Source organism: Myxocyprinus asiaticus, chromosome 20, assembly GCF_019703515.2.
Source record: "Myxocyprinus asiaticus isolate MX2 ecotype Aquarium Trade chromosome 20, UBuf_Myxa_2, whole genome shotgun sequence".
NCBI lineage: Eukaryota > Metazoa > Chordata > Actinopteri > Cypriniformes > Catostomidae > Myxocyprinus > Myxocyprinus asiaticus.
In genome coordinates this window covers 29,677,370-29,693,176 of record NC_059363.1, presented here as the reverse complement: position 1 = coordinate 29,693,176, position 15,807 = coordinate 29,677,370, and the positions used below count along the sequence as shown (strand labels likewise).

The 15,807-nt window shown below is 40.0% G+C and overlaps 1 protein-coding gene across 3 annotated transcripts in view; it reads left to right on the top strand.

Annotated features, from left to right (window-relative positions):
- The window catches only part of LOC127411044 (unconventional myosin-VI-like), a 97,286-nt gene that overhangs the window by 42,150 nt on the left and 39,329 nt on the right, over window positions 1-15,807 (top strand). For all 3 annotated transcript variants that reach the window (XR_007892215.1, XM_051646374.1, XM_051646373.1), the window contains exons 17-24: window positions 2,102-2,197; window positions 2,430-2,600; window positions 3,989-4,027; window positions 5,645-5,738; window positions 9,200-9,330; window positions 10,275-10,352; window positions 10,507-10,636; window positions 10,800-10,890. Coding sequence is in view for 2 of the 3 variants with exons in the window: in XM_051646374.1 (XP_051502334.1) it covers window positions 2,102-2,197; window positions 2,430-2,600; window positions 3,989-4,027; window positions 5,645-5,738; window positions 9,200-9,330; window positions 10,275-10,352; window positions 10,507-10,636; window positions 10,800-10,890 (830 nt within the window). In the remaining variant the exon portion in view is untranslated. The remainder of the gene's footprint in view (window positions 1-2,101; window positions 2,198-2,429; window positions 2,601-3,988; window positions 4,028-5,644; window positions 5,739-9,199; window positions 9,331-10,274; window positions 10,353-10,506; window positions 10,637-10,799; window positions 10,891-15,807) is intronic.

Below are 15,807 nucleotides of genomic sequence, written 5' to 3'. Positions count from 1 at the left end.
AAATAAAAGCATTTGAAAGTGAGAGGACGTTTCTTTTTTTGCTGAGTTATATATATATATATATATATATATATATATATATATATATATATATATATATATATATAAATATATAAACACTACACACACACATAGTAAATATATATAACAGTAACAAAGAAAGAAAAAGTAATGAAATATTACCTTTTAAGTCTCATTTACCTGAAGTGCACATAATCATATTTTATTTGATAGCCTCCAAAACATTTTAGCCTTTCTTCTGTGCCCAGGTGAACATCCCTGAAGATTAAATTTTTTAGGAAAAACTCTCCTTTGGTTGACATGTTTTGTGCTAGTCAGAGTATATTTTGAATGGAAAGTATGCGAATAGAGACGCATGGCTTGTTTCTCCCCTCATATTTCCCTGATATGCAGCATTCTTGATGTTGTCTCAATACAGTACATTTTCAATGAAAAATAATATGTAGTAAGTGTGAGTCTGATGAAGCAGGTGCTCTATTCCCACAGCACGCACCGAGTGAGAGAATGATCACATAAGGACACGTAAACACGTGAAAACTGATGTGTGCAGTACGAAATACACAGAATATATACAGTAATATTCCTAACTGAAGAAAGCACATCGATATGAATACAAATCCTACACATTTCTAGCCAGTTTTGAAATCCCGGCGGGACGCTTTTTTCGTGTCTGAAAAAGAGGACATGTCTGTGAAAAAGAGGACATTTGGCCACCCTAAATTTCACAACGAAGTATTATTTCTTTTGCCGTGGCGCTGTGGACTGACGCAGAGGTGGAGTGCACCAGTTAATAGCGCTCAGTTAATAGTTTTAGTTATTGGTGCAGTAATAGCCTACAGTTATTAATGCATGGTGGACAGATGTTTTCAGAATTGAGCAACTCATCTCTCCCTCACAGCTACCTAGCAGATTGATCTGCATATTTAGTGGTGTTATGACACCTGATATTGTATTTCATGAGAACGGCAGACCCATTGGAAGTTGCAGTCCCGTTTAGAGACGAGAGTCAAGAAACATCATGAGCTGCTTTGATGTAATGGTGAGATGTTATTTAAATATATAAGGACATAACTTACATAGCAAGTTTACACATTTGAAAATGAAATCATTTTAGTTCAGTTGGACAGTCAAAATAAGTGACTTGAGTAGCTGTACAGCGCATCAAAAATAGAAAAGGAGTGGCCATCACCTGAACATGCGTCGCATCAACGGATGCTTCCAAGACAAACAGTTCCGTAGATCATGATGGAAGCAATCCAAAAATAGTTTTGTGTAATAAACCATGTGGAATTTATTAGGCTAGGGTTTAATAATCCTTTAAGAGAATTATGGGAAACATTAAAGACCAAAACAAAATGCAGAAAGTAAAAATTCATTTGCTTTTAATTTAGTTTGAGGATAAACCATTAACACTCCGGTGGGCCAATGGTTTGAGACCCCTGTTCTAGGGGTATTCTATATAAATAATATTATTTTAGAAATATGTGTCACCCAAGTAAAGTAATTAAAAAGTAATTAACTAAATTGAAAGTCAGTAACTGAAATCTGATAACAAGAATTTGAAATGTAATATGGGACACTACTTTTTGTACTAAAAAATAATTAGATTACAGTAAGGATTTATCGAGTTGAAATTAGCTTACACCAAACACTGCTTGTGTCTTTAAGCGAGAACTTGCATTGTTTACTAAATTATAGCAATATTTTGATTTTTGGATGAACTATTGCTTCAAGCTACAGAATCGTTGTAAGATGAGTAAGACTTATGAAGAAATGTCCTGGTCATATTTCAACCCCCAAAATTAGAATTGATATTTTGCATAAAGAAAATATAGAGGCTGTTTTTATACTAAAATTTTACCAAATTCTTGGTCAAATCTTAATGGTATTAAAAGTTTTTTTTTTTTTTTTTTTACTTTGATTTTGGCCTAGAAATATGAACCAGACATTTCCTGGCACTTTTTGTGAGAGTCACCCTGATATTCTATCAATGTCAAGACCCAGATATGTTGGCAGTCATAAGGCTACATCAGTTAGATGGCGTGTGTGGGACATTTAATTCTCTGGGTTGGTTTTTCAGGTGCCCAGGAAGTCCAAGCTTACAATCCACAGGAATCTGAGAGATGACGAAGGTTTCATCATAAGACATTTTGCTGGTGCTGTGTGCTATGAGACTGTAAGGACCCTGTTTACTTATTTTATTCATGATCCTTTTATGTATTGTTTTAATTCTATTAAATGACAGGTGTTAACATGGTTTAATTACTTTGTGCCACACTGTAGCTTTGTGCCTTGGGGGAATCCCTTTGGTTAAGTTGTTGTTTTTTTCGAGTAATGTTTGTATGTGTGAGGTTAACATTGTGTTTATTTCTGTGCCCTGTGGGTTGTGGGTGTATGTGTGTGAGCAGACCCAGTTTGTGGAGAAGAATAATGATGCCCTACACATGTCCTTGGAGAGCCTGGTGTGTGAGTCGAAGGACAAGTTTATCCGGGATCTCTTTGAGAACAACTCCAGTTCCAGGGACTCCAAGCAGAAGGCTGGCAAGCTCAGCTTTATCAGTGTGGGAAACAAATTCAAGGTGAACCTATTCTTTATCTTTGAACATATACTCTCCTAATGACCAGGTAACACATTTTTTCAAAGGAGTTAACAAGCTTACAGTTGACAGTTTTTTGAGCCTTCAAGGTTTTAGTATATAGACTGATTTTCCTTAGATTAGGAGTTCCTTAACGGTGTATCGTTGGAGCTTTGTAGATTTTGTTTTGTGAGGCTAGATTTTAAATAAATTGTTTTTATTCTGTTGGTCTTAGTTGATGTAGGTTTTAAAAGTTTTGAGATATGTCTGACCTCTTATCTGGTGATCTAAGTCCTTTCCTTTTAATTTTTTTGTCCTCTCTCCATCTTCCTCTCTTAGACTTCCTCCTGTTTCTTCAACCTTTCCCTGAGAAAAGCAGTAATGTTCTTGGGCTGAAATAATTGTAGAAAGCCAGAAACAATGGAAAAAAGAGAAACAAATGAAGCTTTTGTAGGGTAAGCCTGGCTGAAATATTCAGTGCTGGCAACATGGGGTCACATACAGTGTGTCGACCTGTAACTTCATAAATAAATACTGATTCTAGATTGTTCCCTCTTTTCTCCTCTGATCTCCTTCACCACCTGGGCTGCGTTTTCCAAAAGCATCGCAAGCATAAATTGATCGTAGAGACCATTGGGGCCAATGGTTTCTACGATCTACTTAGGCTTGCGTTGCTTTTGGGAAACACAGCCCTGGTCCATTGCCATGTCTTTGTGTGAACGTTACCAATATTTTTCTCTGCTGAATAAGTTCAATAGGCTATAATATTAAAACATACTGTAACTTTTAGAGCTCAAAACTGTTCTGAACAGCCTCAAGTTTCCGACATTAGATCATACATTAACACATGACTGTCCACATCAGTAATGCCAACGACCGGCTGCATCCGTGTTCAGAAACTTGGTGCATCCAGAGGTAATGAGGAGGAAGTAGGCATTATTAAAGTATGGGGCAGGGCAAACTATGTTTGATCCAACTGCAAACCCGCAGCCCGCAAGTAAGCACTGAAAAGTGCTGTTGCTCAGTTCACTTGCGAAGAAGGTACAAGAGCATTAAATAGTCCTTTTAATACTAAGGGTCAGAAAGAGGGTGGAAAATGGTCATGTCAAACAATACATTGACTGTTTTTGGCACAAAATCTTGAATAAGATATGATCCTTTTCATGAAATAACGAGTGTGTAGATAGCAAGATGCTAAGATCTACATAGTTGACCCAGTCACTGGCACAATGCATGTCTGATGCTTACTGTATTTGTCAGTGTCTGATACCATTTGCATGGCAGCACAATTGTAAAGCTACAGTATGTGTATAGTATTATTTTCAGCAAGAACAGATGTTCTGAACTGAAGTTCATGAGACACTCTTTTCTCTTCTGATCAACTCTCACAGACCCAGCTGAACATTCTGCTTGAAAAGCTTCGCAGTACAGTGAGTAATGTTTTATTTATTTTACAAATGTGCCCGCTGGTTTTTATGAGGCCGTTTAAGTGACACATTGAAATAAAATAAAAATTAAGATTTATACAATTAAGTCGTATTATTTTGAGGGTAAAGTCAAAATAATAGAATAAAGTTGTAGCATTATGAGATTACATTCTTAATATTTTTAGAATAAAATCAAAATTCACTGGTTCTTGAGATAAGGGACACAATGGGTTTTAAATCTTAGTTTTATTTTTTTTTAATACAAAATTAATTTGAAATGGATATATTTGTAGACAAAGGTCTCAGCTGATGAACCATGTAAGGGAACAGGTTTTTATAAAAAATGTTTTTTCCTGAAAATTGACATTTATTCACTTCATAACTTACTGAAATTAGTGTCAACTCTGTCAGACACACAAAAAGCATGCTATTTTATTTTGATTCATCTAACAAGAGTGTAAGTCTTTATCTAATAATGGTATTCATTAAAGGAGTTAAGTGATAAAATGCATTCTATAATTTTTTATTTCTGTTTTCATACTATTCTGAAAATTCTGACGGAGTTGACAAAATTGAATATGTTTCCATCTTAACCATGTGTTGTACACTGGAGCCATTTTGTTTTTTTTCCTTAGTTAAAGCTGCCTCTATAACCTAAACTAAAATGTCAAAATTTATCCCACAATTCTAACAGAAATTATCCTAATAGGAATGACGGAGATGACATGTTGAAGCTGTGACTGCAGAGACTTAAACATGTTTGTTTAAAATATAAAACTTACCAGACTACGTGTCCTACTGTTGCATCCACCATGAGCAGGAAGTGGAAAAGGGATACTCAGAGTTATAGCTGACCATGACGTTGTCTGATTTATTCAGGATTAAAAAAAAATCTGAAGTAGTTGACACAAAGTGAGGACACAACTTTGATAAAAAAAATTTTCATGGAAAATACAATTTAAAGTTTACTTTACATATTTTTTGATATCTTACAGATCCCTAGCTTTAATTTTTGTATGTATTATTTTGGTAGTTCAAGTATAGAGCATGCATTTAAAAAAAAAATTCTAATGAAATTATTAAAAAATATATATGATGTATAAATGCCCTGAGTATACACATTTCCTTTAGATTTAACTTTTCCAGTATTTTTATTATTATTAATTTCTTGATTTTTAACATAAATAGGTCTTTTGTATGTAAGACATGTTTTGTCCCTTATCTCAAGAATCAGTCAATTTTTAGAATAAAGTTGTAGCATTACGAGAATAAAGTAGTATATTGCATGAATAAAGTTAAAATATTTTGAGGGAAAAAAGCACAATATTAGGCTACAGTGCATCATCATAGCCACGAGAAGTAGGGGTGCTGAGGGTGCTGCGGCACCCCCTGTCGGTGTTCCAGCCCACTCTGTGAAGTGCTGTCAAAACAGTGTATGCATGAGAAATTAATAAGAATTCATTAATGTTATTTGAAAACTGACGTATTTTGTGTTAATCTCATTAACAAAAGTAATGATGAAAATGTATAGGAGTATTTAACTATTTTGTTTAATGTTTTTTATTGTAATGGTTTTATTTGTTAAAAGGTAATAAACTGCCATATATATGTTTTCTAAAGGGCTCTAGTTTCATCCGTTGTGTGAAGCCCAATCTGAAGATGGTCAGCCACCAGTTTGAAGGAGCCCAGATTCTGTCTCAGCTGCAGTGCTCCGGTATGTATATGAATGTATAGGCATGTTACCAAATCCTGCCGCTGCACTGCATGTAATGCTTGAAAATGTAAGAAAAGCCATTTCAAATACACACCATTCATCAGTCGCAAGCTCTCAAATACCGAAATTGTCTATGGAGCAGCCATATTGAGCTCCACTGAGTTCTCATTATCTTTTTGAAGTGCCGTTAACACATGAGTGTTTTGAAGGTGATTGCATTTTATAGGCTATTTGCAAAGTTTTAGAAATTACATTTCTAGTGGAACAGCAAGTTGGCAAAAAACAGGAATAGAATTTAATTGGGTTTGCACAATCAAGTCAACTAGTCAACTACTCTATTAGTTCCAACACTATTTGATACTTTAGGCCTATGTTGACTAGTTGGGAATCACTTAATATAAGTTCAAAGCAAGCTAGAAGTGAACCACACTTGCATGTCGTGAGTCATTTACATAAGTCAAATATCTACCTGATGGTAGCCTGCAGAGAGCTGTGTAATCTTTTGTAGGGTCAACCAATTATTTAAATGTATTCTAGAATTGTGTTATGTCATCTTGTACAATATTAACAGCTACTTTTGTATTTGATATTCATTAGAGTTTTTCAAGCAACAGCCATACTTGGTCAAATCGATAATTTATGTCAGTTAATTGATTCAACTGACGTATTTGACATACATTGACATTACACTGTTTTATATGATTTAAAAAAAAGAAAAAAAAGAAAATCCTTTTCAAAGGTGAAAAAACAAACGCTCCTGAAAAAGATTCCAGATGGAAAATATTACCCCTCAATAAAAATGTTAATTTCTAGATAGTATATACACGGTCATGGAAAACCTGGAAATATCAGGGAATTTTAAAATGGTCATTTCCAGGCCTGGAAATGTCATGGAAATTAAAAAATCATCAAAGTCATTGAAAAATCATGGCATTTTTTTTTTTATAGTTAATATATTTTTATTTATTATAATCTGTCCTAAAATATTTAACCAGGGTGTTACGTTGCTCTGGATTAAAAACACACGGTGAAGAGTTTAAAATATATCATGTTATTTAGAATACCTGGCCAACTAGGGTGCTTTCACTCTAGCACTTTTGGGTTCGAATGATGTCAAAGTTCGGTTTGTTTGGATAATGTGAACACTGTTTTCCGAACTTGGGTGCGCACCCGGGAACCGCACCTGAGTCCACTTGAAAAAGTGGACTGGGGTACAGTTCAAGTGAACTTTACTGCTGATATGAACACAATTGTACCAAATCACAGCAGTGAACTAAGGCTGGGTGATATGTAAAAAATATTTTAGTCATAATCGCCTTAAAAATATCACAATATACGATTATATCGTCAACCCCCTCCGCCAAGGGTCATGAAAATTAATTTTAAATTCAGTTTTTGAAACACGAAAAACATAAACAAAAGACATTTCTAAATTCAAATTGCTCTTTAGACTAAACGAAATTAAAATAATCATTTTAAATAACTATAAACATCATATATATAACAACCTCCCCAAGTGCAAACATTCACTGTCTCCAACGGCCGCATTTGCCATCACGCAAGTATATGGCAACAGGTGGAAAATTACTAATAGCCTACAGATTAAGAGCTAAATACAATTATAAATGTAAAGATGATAATAATAATCATAATAATAAAGCCTAATAAATTCCCTTGTGTTCCCATAATAATTTTGCTAAATGTGTGTTCTTATCGAATTTGTGTTTGTATTGTGTTTTGGTAATACAGTTAATGCTGCCTAAAGAAAAGAAAATAGATCTCAATTTTAGGTTCAAGGTGAACGTGTCTTGTACTATTTTATGATTTAATCACTTTCGTCTTTGTTTCTTTAATACTAAGAAATATATTACTGAACCTGCAGAGCTGCGTTCACAATGCATGTTAACCACGAACTTCTCCGTGGAAATAAAGTTAACTAAACTCACAGCACCTCCTGAGATGATCTGAGATCATTTGCAGCATTCTTATAGACTACATTATTCTTGCAAACAGTTTTCAGACAAATGAAACAGAGAAAAAAGAGTGAAAACTCTTTACATGCACTTGTTCCACGAACAGGCTCGTGCTGCACGTCTCTGAACAAACAGTGAATCAGACACAGGCATTGACAGCTTTTCTTAGACTGTTCTTAAAAATATAATAAAATGTGTTTATTCAAGCATGCGTCTCTGTGTCTAACAGCATTTCTTGTCATGTGTCACTCCGAGATGCCTTACAGGTCACCCGCCTTTTGCGGATATATGAGCAAAATTACTCACGCATGAAATACATTTGGACAAGAAGCTTGCAAACTGGATTCAGCCTCGTCGCATTTGGCGGGTGGCGGGTGTTAGTTTCACACCCTGGGCTACTGTTGAATATATTTGCTGACTTCCCAGATCCATGGGTTTTCCATTTTCCGATATTGTTGATCATCTTTGCTCAATTGAGTGTCGTAATCAGCATCGGGTTCTTTTTAAGATATCGTCAATATATGATTACATTGTCCTATCGCCCAGGCCTAAAGTGAATCGCTTATGATGACTTATAGTTCGCGTCTTTGCAGGCTCCCGATCGCAATTATTATGGTATAATGCATTTCTCACACCTGCTTGTGTCTAAATAAATCCCCTTCAGAGAGAAGCTCACATTCTTCTCATCTCTTGCAACGCATCCGCAGGCTCGCAGCAGACAAACGCTAAATTTCATCGCATCATTGCACATTCATTGCATCCTTGCGAGACACAAATGTAGTTTTGTGCGTGTAAAGTTTTGGTGGTAAATCTAAAGAGATGAATACTTTAATAACACAGCGAAGCTGATTATGAGTTGTAATCATAATCAAATTTGTAATTCTTGAGTTGTTGCCTAGTTATAGTGGTAAACAGCTGCCATTTGTACTCATGTTGGTGACAGAACGTGGTTCAGACCGAAATAATATAATGTGAACTGAGACCAGCAAGGCAGGGTGAGGGGCGAGTAAACGAACCCGAGTGCGGTCCAAGCAATCGAACCAAGTGTGAAAGCACCCTTAGAGGCAACGATGTGCTGCTAATCCCCGCCCATTTTAGGATTCACGCAATGTGTTTGTATGGATTAAATTTACAATTAAATGTTTACAGTTGAACTTTTATCAAACAATGGTGTGGATTTGTTTTTTTTACAAATTTGCGATTATGTGATTTCGGTGCCATTTTCAGAATGGAAGGCTAAATGTCTGGGCATGGAAATTATCTTTCAAGTCATGGCAAAGTCATGGAAATTCATTGTTTGAATAGAGTGGGAACCCTGTATGTAGGATACATTCTCAATATATACTCATATTTGTTCCGTGAGACCCATAGTTTTGTTGAAAATAGTATGTATAATTTTCAGGTTGATTACACATTACAAAGAAAAAGATGTTGGTTCTTGTTTTAGACTTCATGCCTCAGCTGCAGACTTTAATATTCTCCTCTCAGGCATGGTATCAGTGCTGGACCTGATGCAGGGCGGCTTCCCTTCCCGAGCTCCATTCCACGAGCTTTACAACATGTACAAGCAGTACATGCCCAGCAAACTCACAAGACTGGATCCTCGACTCTTCTGCAAAGTAAACTGCTTTGTTTTTTTGTAACATTATATTATTACTTATAAAATGAATAGTTTTGTTCTTTGTAATGTGTTTTTTAATAAAAAATTATTATTATTTTTATTAATGGTGCTCGGTAAGGGTTACTTACAGTAATGTAAGGGATTTCAACTAAATTCCCTTAAAAAGTATTAAACTTCAATGTATAATTTATCCTACACTATTTTTGCCACGGGTATAAATAGTACCTCAAATCATGCTGCTTTTTAAAGAAAAGTGTGCTATCAGACTTTCACCTGGTGGACAAAATAAAAAGCGATACAATCCCATAGACTTACATTGTAGGAGAAACCCTTACCATATCTAGGGACCAGAATATCATGGCGTCTTGGGGGTGGGATAATTTGACTCATGAAAACACTAGCAACCGCACAGAAACATGCTAAAAACCACCTTACAAACAGCATAGGAATACCCTGGCAACCACCCACAACACCCTAACCTCATAGTGGTGAGTTTTGCACGGGCAAGCACCACTTACATTTTCTTCAGAAAATGTAAACAAATCTAGTTAAGTTGATAATATTGTCTACATAATTACGATAGGTATAATAGACCATGGCAAGCTAGATTATTTTTAGAAAATACTATGTGACCTTTGATATTATCTTGCAAAAGCACGCACAGAGTAATCCCTCATTGATTTGCTTGACAAATGATAGTGGTATATCATCAGTACTTACAGATACATTTGCATTTTAATCATACGCTTGTGGTTAAATATAAAGTATTTACTTCATCATAAAATGTTCTTATATATTCCAGAGTAATATATGAGAGGCCTGCAATTATTGATACTTCATAATTTTGTTGATTACATCATGCCTAGAATGCACAGTGTCTCAAGTATAATCAATTAATAAAGTATCTGTGCCTCTGTCTGAATGTATTCTCTCCTGCCCTAGGCTCTGTTTAAAGCACTGGGCCTAAACGAGAACGATTACAAGTTTGGATTGACCCGAGTTTTCTTCCGCCCTGGAAAGGTGATAATTTCTCATGCCATTTCTCATAAGGGTTAGAATAACAGAAAGCTTTTAAGACCGCCGTCCCGTTCCATTAAGCTGGGACACATGGGAACCTCATAAAAGAGAATGCAGCTACATAAATGCTACATAAATCTCTGTGTGTATGTCTCAGTTTGCAGAGTTTGACCAGATCATGAAGTCTGATCCGGAGCACCTGGCTGAGCTTGTAAAACAGGTCAATAAGTGGCTGGTGTGCAGCCGATGGAAGAAGATCCAGTGGTGCTCGCTGTCAGTCATTAAATGTACGACACACTCGATAACCTCAGGCAAACTGGCCATAATAAAGCAATTCGAGGCATCCCACACCCTGTAACACTTTTTATACCTCCTGTTCACTTTTATATCATTATAGTTTTATCAGTTTGATGTGTTAGCATCTTTTTCCTTTCCATTTGCTTACTTCAGTGAGAAACAAAATGAAGTACAGGGCCAGAGCCTGCATCAAGATTCAAAAGACAGTTCGCATGTGGCTGTGCAAAAGACGACACAAGGCTCGGTATGTACAAACACCAGCACACTCCTCTATTATTGAATGAAATTTCTCAAGTAGTACAAACTAGACAAAATGGACCCATTTTCGAATATCAGTGTGGTGTCCAGGGTTGTGGACCTTTCAGAACTGAATTGAGAAGGCCTTTTGAATTGAGGTAGCAGATGCAAGATGCAGAATTGTAAAATTAATTTGAATTTAAGTAAGTAGATCTAAAAAAAGTTCCAAGAAATTCATTTAACTGCTTTGTTAGTTGCATTTTTAAAAAAATATACTCAACTTTTCAGTTGGAGTAACACATAAGGTATTTCCAGAAACATTACAGTATATGATATTAATAATCAATGTTTGAAATACCACCTAGAAAAATGCCTATTTATTATTTCACTATATTTAATAAAAGAACTTTAAAAGAATATTCCAGGTTCAATATGAGTGTGGTGATGTGGGCGTGGCCGAGCGACATCTGTTGAGAGCGAGACCGAGAGAGTGAGTGCGGTAAGGTTTGGCACCTGTGGAAATCACCTCTAACAGCTGTTTTGAGTTTGCAGTAAGAGTGGAGAGTGATTTAAAGGGCTAACCAGACCGCCGGAGGGGAGAGAGAGCCTGCGTGTGTGTGTCAGTGCAGCTAACATTTGTAGTTTGAAGCTTTTGAGTGAGAAAATAAAAATACCTTTTGAGAGAGTTAAGAACTTTTGCCACAGTGGTGCCGAAACCCGGGAAGGAGGAAGGATATGCTGCCATGATGTCCTCGCCGCTTCAATTCCCTCACCAGCATCCACCAAGCACAAAACCAGGCCCCCATGGAGCTGCAGATGGAGCAGAAGTTCTTCGAGGTGCTCCTTCAGGCCCAAGCGAAGGACCGGCGGGAGCGGCGGGAGGAGGGGGCTTCAGCCATAACCCCAGCAGCAGCAGGACCCCATGTGATGCAAGTGAAGATGACACTGCAGGATGACCCGGAGGCCTTCATTGAGCTCTTCGAGCACACAGCCAGAGCCCTGAAGTGGCAACGCTCACAGTGGGCAGTCCATCTGCTATCGCTGCTGTCTGGGGAAGCCCAACTTGTGGTACACCAACTTCCGGTGGCCAACCTCCTGGGGTATTCTGATTTGAAGAAAGCCATCCTGCAACAGGTCAGCCAGAGACCAGAACAGCATCGCCAGCGGTTCCGCACTCTTGACACTGAACAATGTCGGCCACCCTTTCGCCTTCACACAACAGCTCCGCGACACCTGCCGCCGGTGGTTTCTGGCTGAGGAGGAGGGTGACACCGACGTCATCAACATCGTGGTGCTGGAGCAGTTCGTCTCCCGGCTGACGAAGGGAACGGGTCCAGTGGGAGCCATTTTCTCTCTCTCTCTCTCTCCTCTTTCTCCCTTCCCTCCCCTTCCCTGTATCCAGTTCCTGTTCCCTGGAAATGGGGAATGCCTTCCCCAAAACCGGTCCCCCGGTCCTGTGGGCTGTTCATCATGCTGGCTTCCCCTAACCCTCTCCACCCTCCCTCACAGGCTGGTGAATCCACTGCCTCGGGTGTGGGCGTGAAGTCTGGGCCGGTCTGTTGAAGCTGCAGGGGGTCCTGGGCATTTCCAGGACCGATGCAGCACGATGAAGGTGGAGACATTGGTCCAGGTCCCTGACGCACCACAGGCCATCCCCGAACGAGCAGGAGCGTACCGGATACCTGTGAGTATAAAGGGGGGTACATAACAAGCCTTGGTGGATTCAGGTTGTAATCAAACCTCCATTCACCAAAGCTTGATTCAGTCCGAGGCTTTGGATACAAGCCGGCAGGTAAAGTAAGGTGTGTGCACAGGGATATTCACGATGACCCGTTAGTGCCGTTCATCATTCAGTTTCACCCATCCGCTAATCTTGGGTATGAATTGGCCGGCATTTACTGCTTGATAAATCTGTGTGGATGGGTCCTGTAACAGAATGTTTCAGTGTGTGGTTTTTGATGCACTGGCTGGGGAGGTGGACCCGGGGCCGTCTACATCAGCTCCACATCAGGATGATGTAAGGGAGAGGGAATTGCCGGCTTCCCCAGCCCTTAGAAGATTCCATGCAAGGGATTTCCTTCTGGATCAGATGCAAGATGAGTCCTTTAGGCACACCTTTGATCAAGGGAAAGTGATTGATGGTCAACGTCTCCAGCCAGACATTGCACTCGCATATCCATATTTTTCAATGATCAAGGATCGGTTGTATCGAGTGACACAGGACACTCAGACAAAGGAAAATACAACCTAATTGTTAGTACCGAAGAGCCGTCGGGAAATGTTGTTCCAGACGGCTCATTATAATCTGATGGTGGGTCACTTAGGGCAGGAAAAATCACTGAACCATCTAATGGCCCATTTCTATTGGCCGGGCATTCACAGCGATGTTCGCAGATAGTGTGCGGCATGCCGTGAATGTCAGTTGGTGACCAAGACCGCCATTGCGCCCCCATTCCTTGATTCAGGTCCACTTTGAACGAAGTGGCTTAGAGCAGACGGCACACAGGCATTGCTTTGTTTTGGTTCTGGTGGACTACGCAACGTGATATCCGGAAGCAGTGCCTCTGCGCAACATCTCAGCACATAGTGTTGCGGAGGCACTCTTCAGAATTAGCTCCCGAGTGGGGATTCCGAAAGAAATCCTCACTGATCAGGACACAACATTTATGTCATGTACACTACGTGAACTGTACGAATTATTGGGGATTAAATCGATTCTGACCAGCGTTTATCACCCCCAAACAGACGGCTTGGTCGAACGATTTAATAAGACACTAAAGAATATGATTCGTAAGTTTGTGCACAAGGATGCTCGAAATTAGGACAAGTGGCTCTAGCCCCTATTATTTGCAGTACGAAAGGTCCCGCAAGCCTCCACGGGGTTTTCCCCATTCGAATCATTGTATGGCCATCGACTGCGTGGTGTGCTCGACATCTTATGGGAAAATTGGGATGAGGGACCTTCAGACAGCAAAAACGAAATTCAATACGTTCTTGACCTGAGAGCAAAACTCCACACACTGGGACAATTAACACAGGAGAATTTGCTCCAGGCTCAAGAACGTCAAAGCCGGCTTTATAATAGGGGTACTCAACTACGGGAATTTACACCGGGAAATAAAGTCGTTGTATTACTTCCCACATCGATCTCTAAATTACTCGCCAATGGCAAGGGCCCTTTGAGGTCACATGGTGAGTCGGGGAAAAAGATTGTGAGGTTAAACGAATGGATAGAGGCGGAGCATGTCAGATTTGCCACCACAATCTCTTAAAACCATGGAGAGAGGCGGTCCCCGTAAGTTGCCGAACAACTAAAGTTGGTGGTTCCAGAGAGGGAGGAGCTCGGACCAGAGGTAAACTTAAAAGTCACCGATCGAGTCACCCTGGTCACTTGCGGAGACCACCTCTCACCGTCACAAGTCACGGAGGTTGCCAGGTTGCAAGGAGAATTCTCCAATGTGCTCTCGTCTCTTCCCGGTTGTACGAATCTCATAGAGTGCCATATCGAAATGACTCCAGGGGCAGTGGTAGCAGTCATCCCTACTGATTACCCAAACACAAAAAGAAAGTGGTTCGGGACGAATTAAAAGCCATGCTAGATATGGGGTTAATAGAAGAATCCCAGTGACTTGGCCAGCCTAGTGGTGTTGGTTCCGAAGAATGACGGCTCGGTTCGGTTCTGTGTGGATTATAGAAATGTCAATGCAGTGTCTGAATTTGATGCATACCCAATGCCTCGGATTGATGCTTCTCGATCGGTTAGGTGCAGCTCGCTTTTATTCAACACTGGATTTAACAAAGGGATATTGGCAGATCCCCATATCTCCCATGTCCCGTAACAAAACTACATTTTCCACACCATTTGGCTTACACCAATTTTTCACCCTTCCTTTCGGTTTGTTCGGGGCCCCGGCTATGTTTCAGTGGCTCATGAACAGAATCCTCACGTCAAACCCTATGAAGTGTGCAGTTGGACAGGTGGAAGTATGATATATGGGCTTCCACTTGGGTCATGGGCAGGTGCGGCCGCAAATTGATAAGACCGCTGCGATTGCAGCCTGCCCAAGACCCAAGACCAAAAAGGAGGTGAGACAGTTCCTGGGACTGGCTGGCTATTATCGTATGTTTGTGCCTAATTATTCGACCATCACCAGCCCGCTGACTGATCTTACTAAAAAGGGAGCACCAGATCCGTTCAGTGGACGGAACCGTGTCAGCAGACGTTCACGCAAGTAAAAGCTGCACCCAGGCCATTATTGCACTTTCCTGACTTCTCTCTCCCTTTTATCTTGCAGACGGATGCATCGGACAGGGGGTTGGGAGTGGTACTTTCCCAGATGGTGGAGGGGGAGGAACGCCCTGTGCTGTTTATTAGTCGCAAGCTCACGATGAGAGAGACTAAGTACAGCACAATCGAGAAGGAATGTTTGGTCTTCAAGTGGGCGGTCCTCACCTTCCAGTACTATCTGTTGGGGCATGCTTTCACCCTCTGTTCGGACCATGCCCCGCTCCAGTGGCTCCATCGCATGAAGGATGCCAGCGCGCAGATCACCTGTTGGTATCTTGCTCTCTAGCCTTTTAAGTTTGAGGTGGTTCACAGGCCTGGGGTGCAGATGGCTGTTGTGGATTTTCTCTCCATAAAATGGGGGGGGGGTAAGTGACAGGCCGGATGGTTCCCTGGCCTGAGTCGGGCGATGGGGGTATGTGGTGATGGGGGCGTGGCCGAGCGATATCTGTGGAGAGTGAGTGCGGTAAGGGTTGGCACCTGTGGGAAATCACCTCTAACAGCTGTTTTGTGTTTGCAGTGAGAGCAGAGAGTGATTTAAAGGGTGATCCAGACTGCTGGAGGGGATAGAGGGCCGAGCCTGCATGTGTGTGTGTGTGTGTGTGTGTGTGTGCGTGTGTGTGTGTGCGTGTGTGTGTG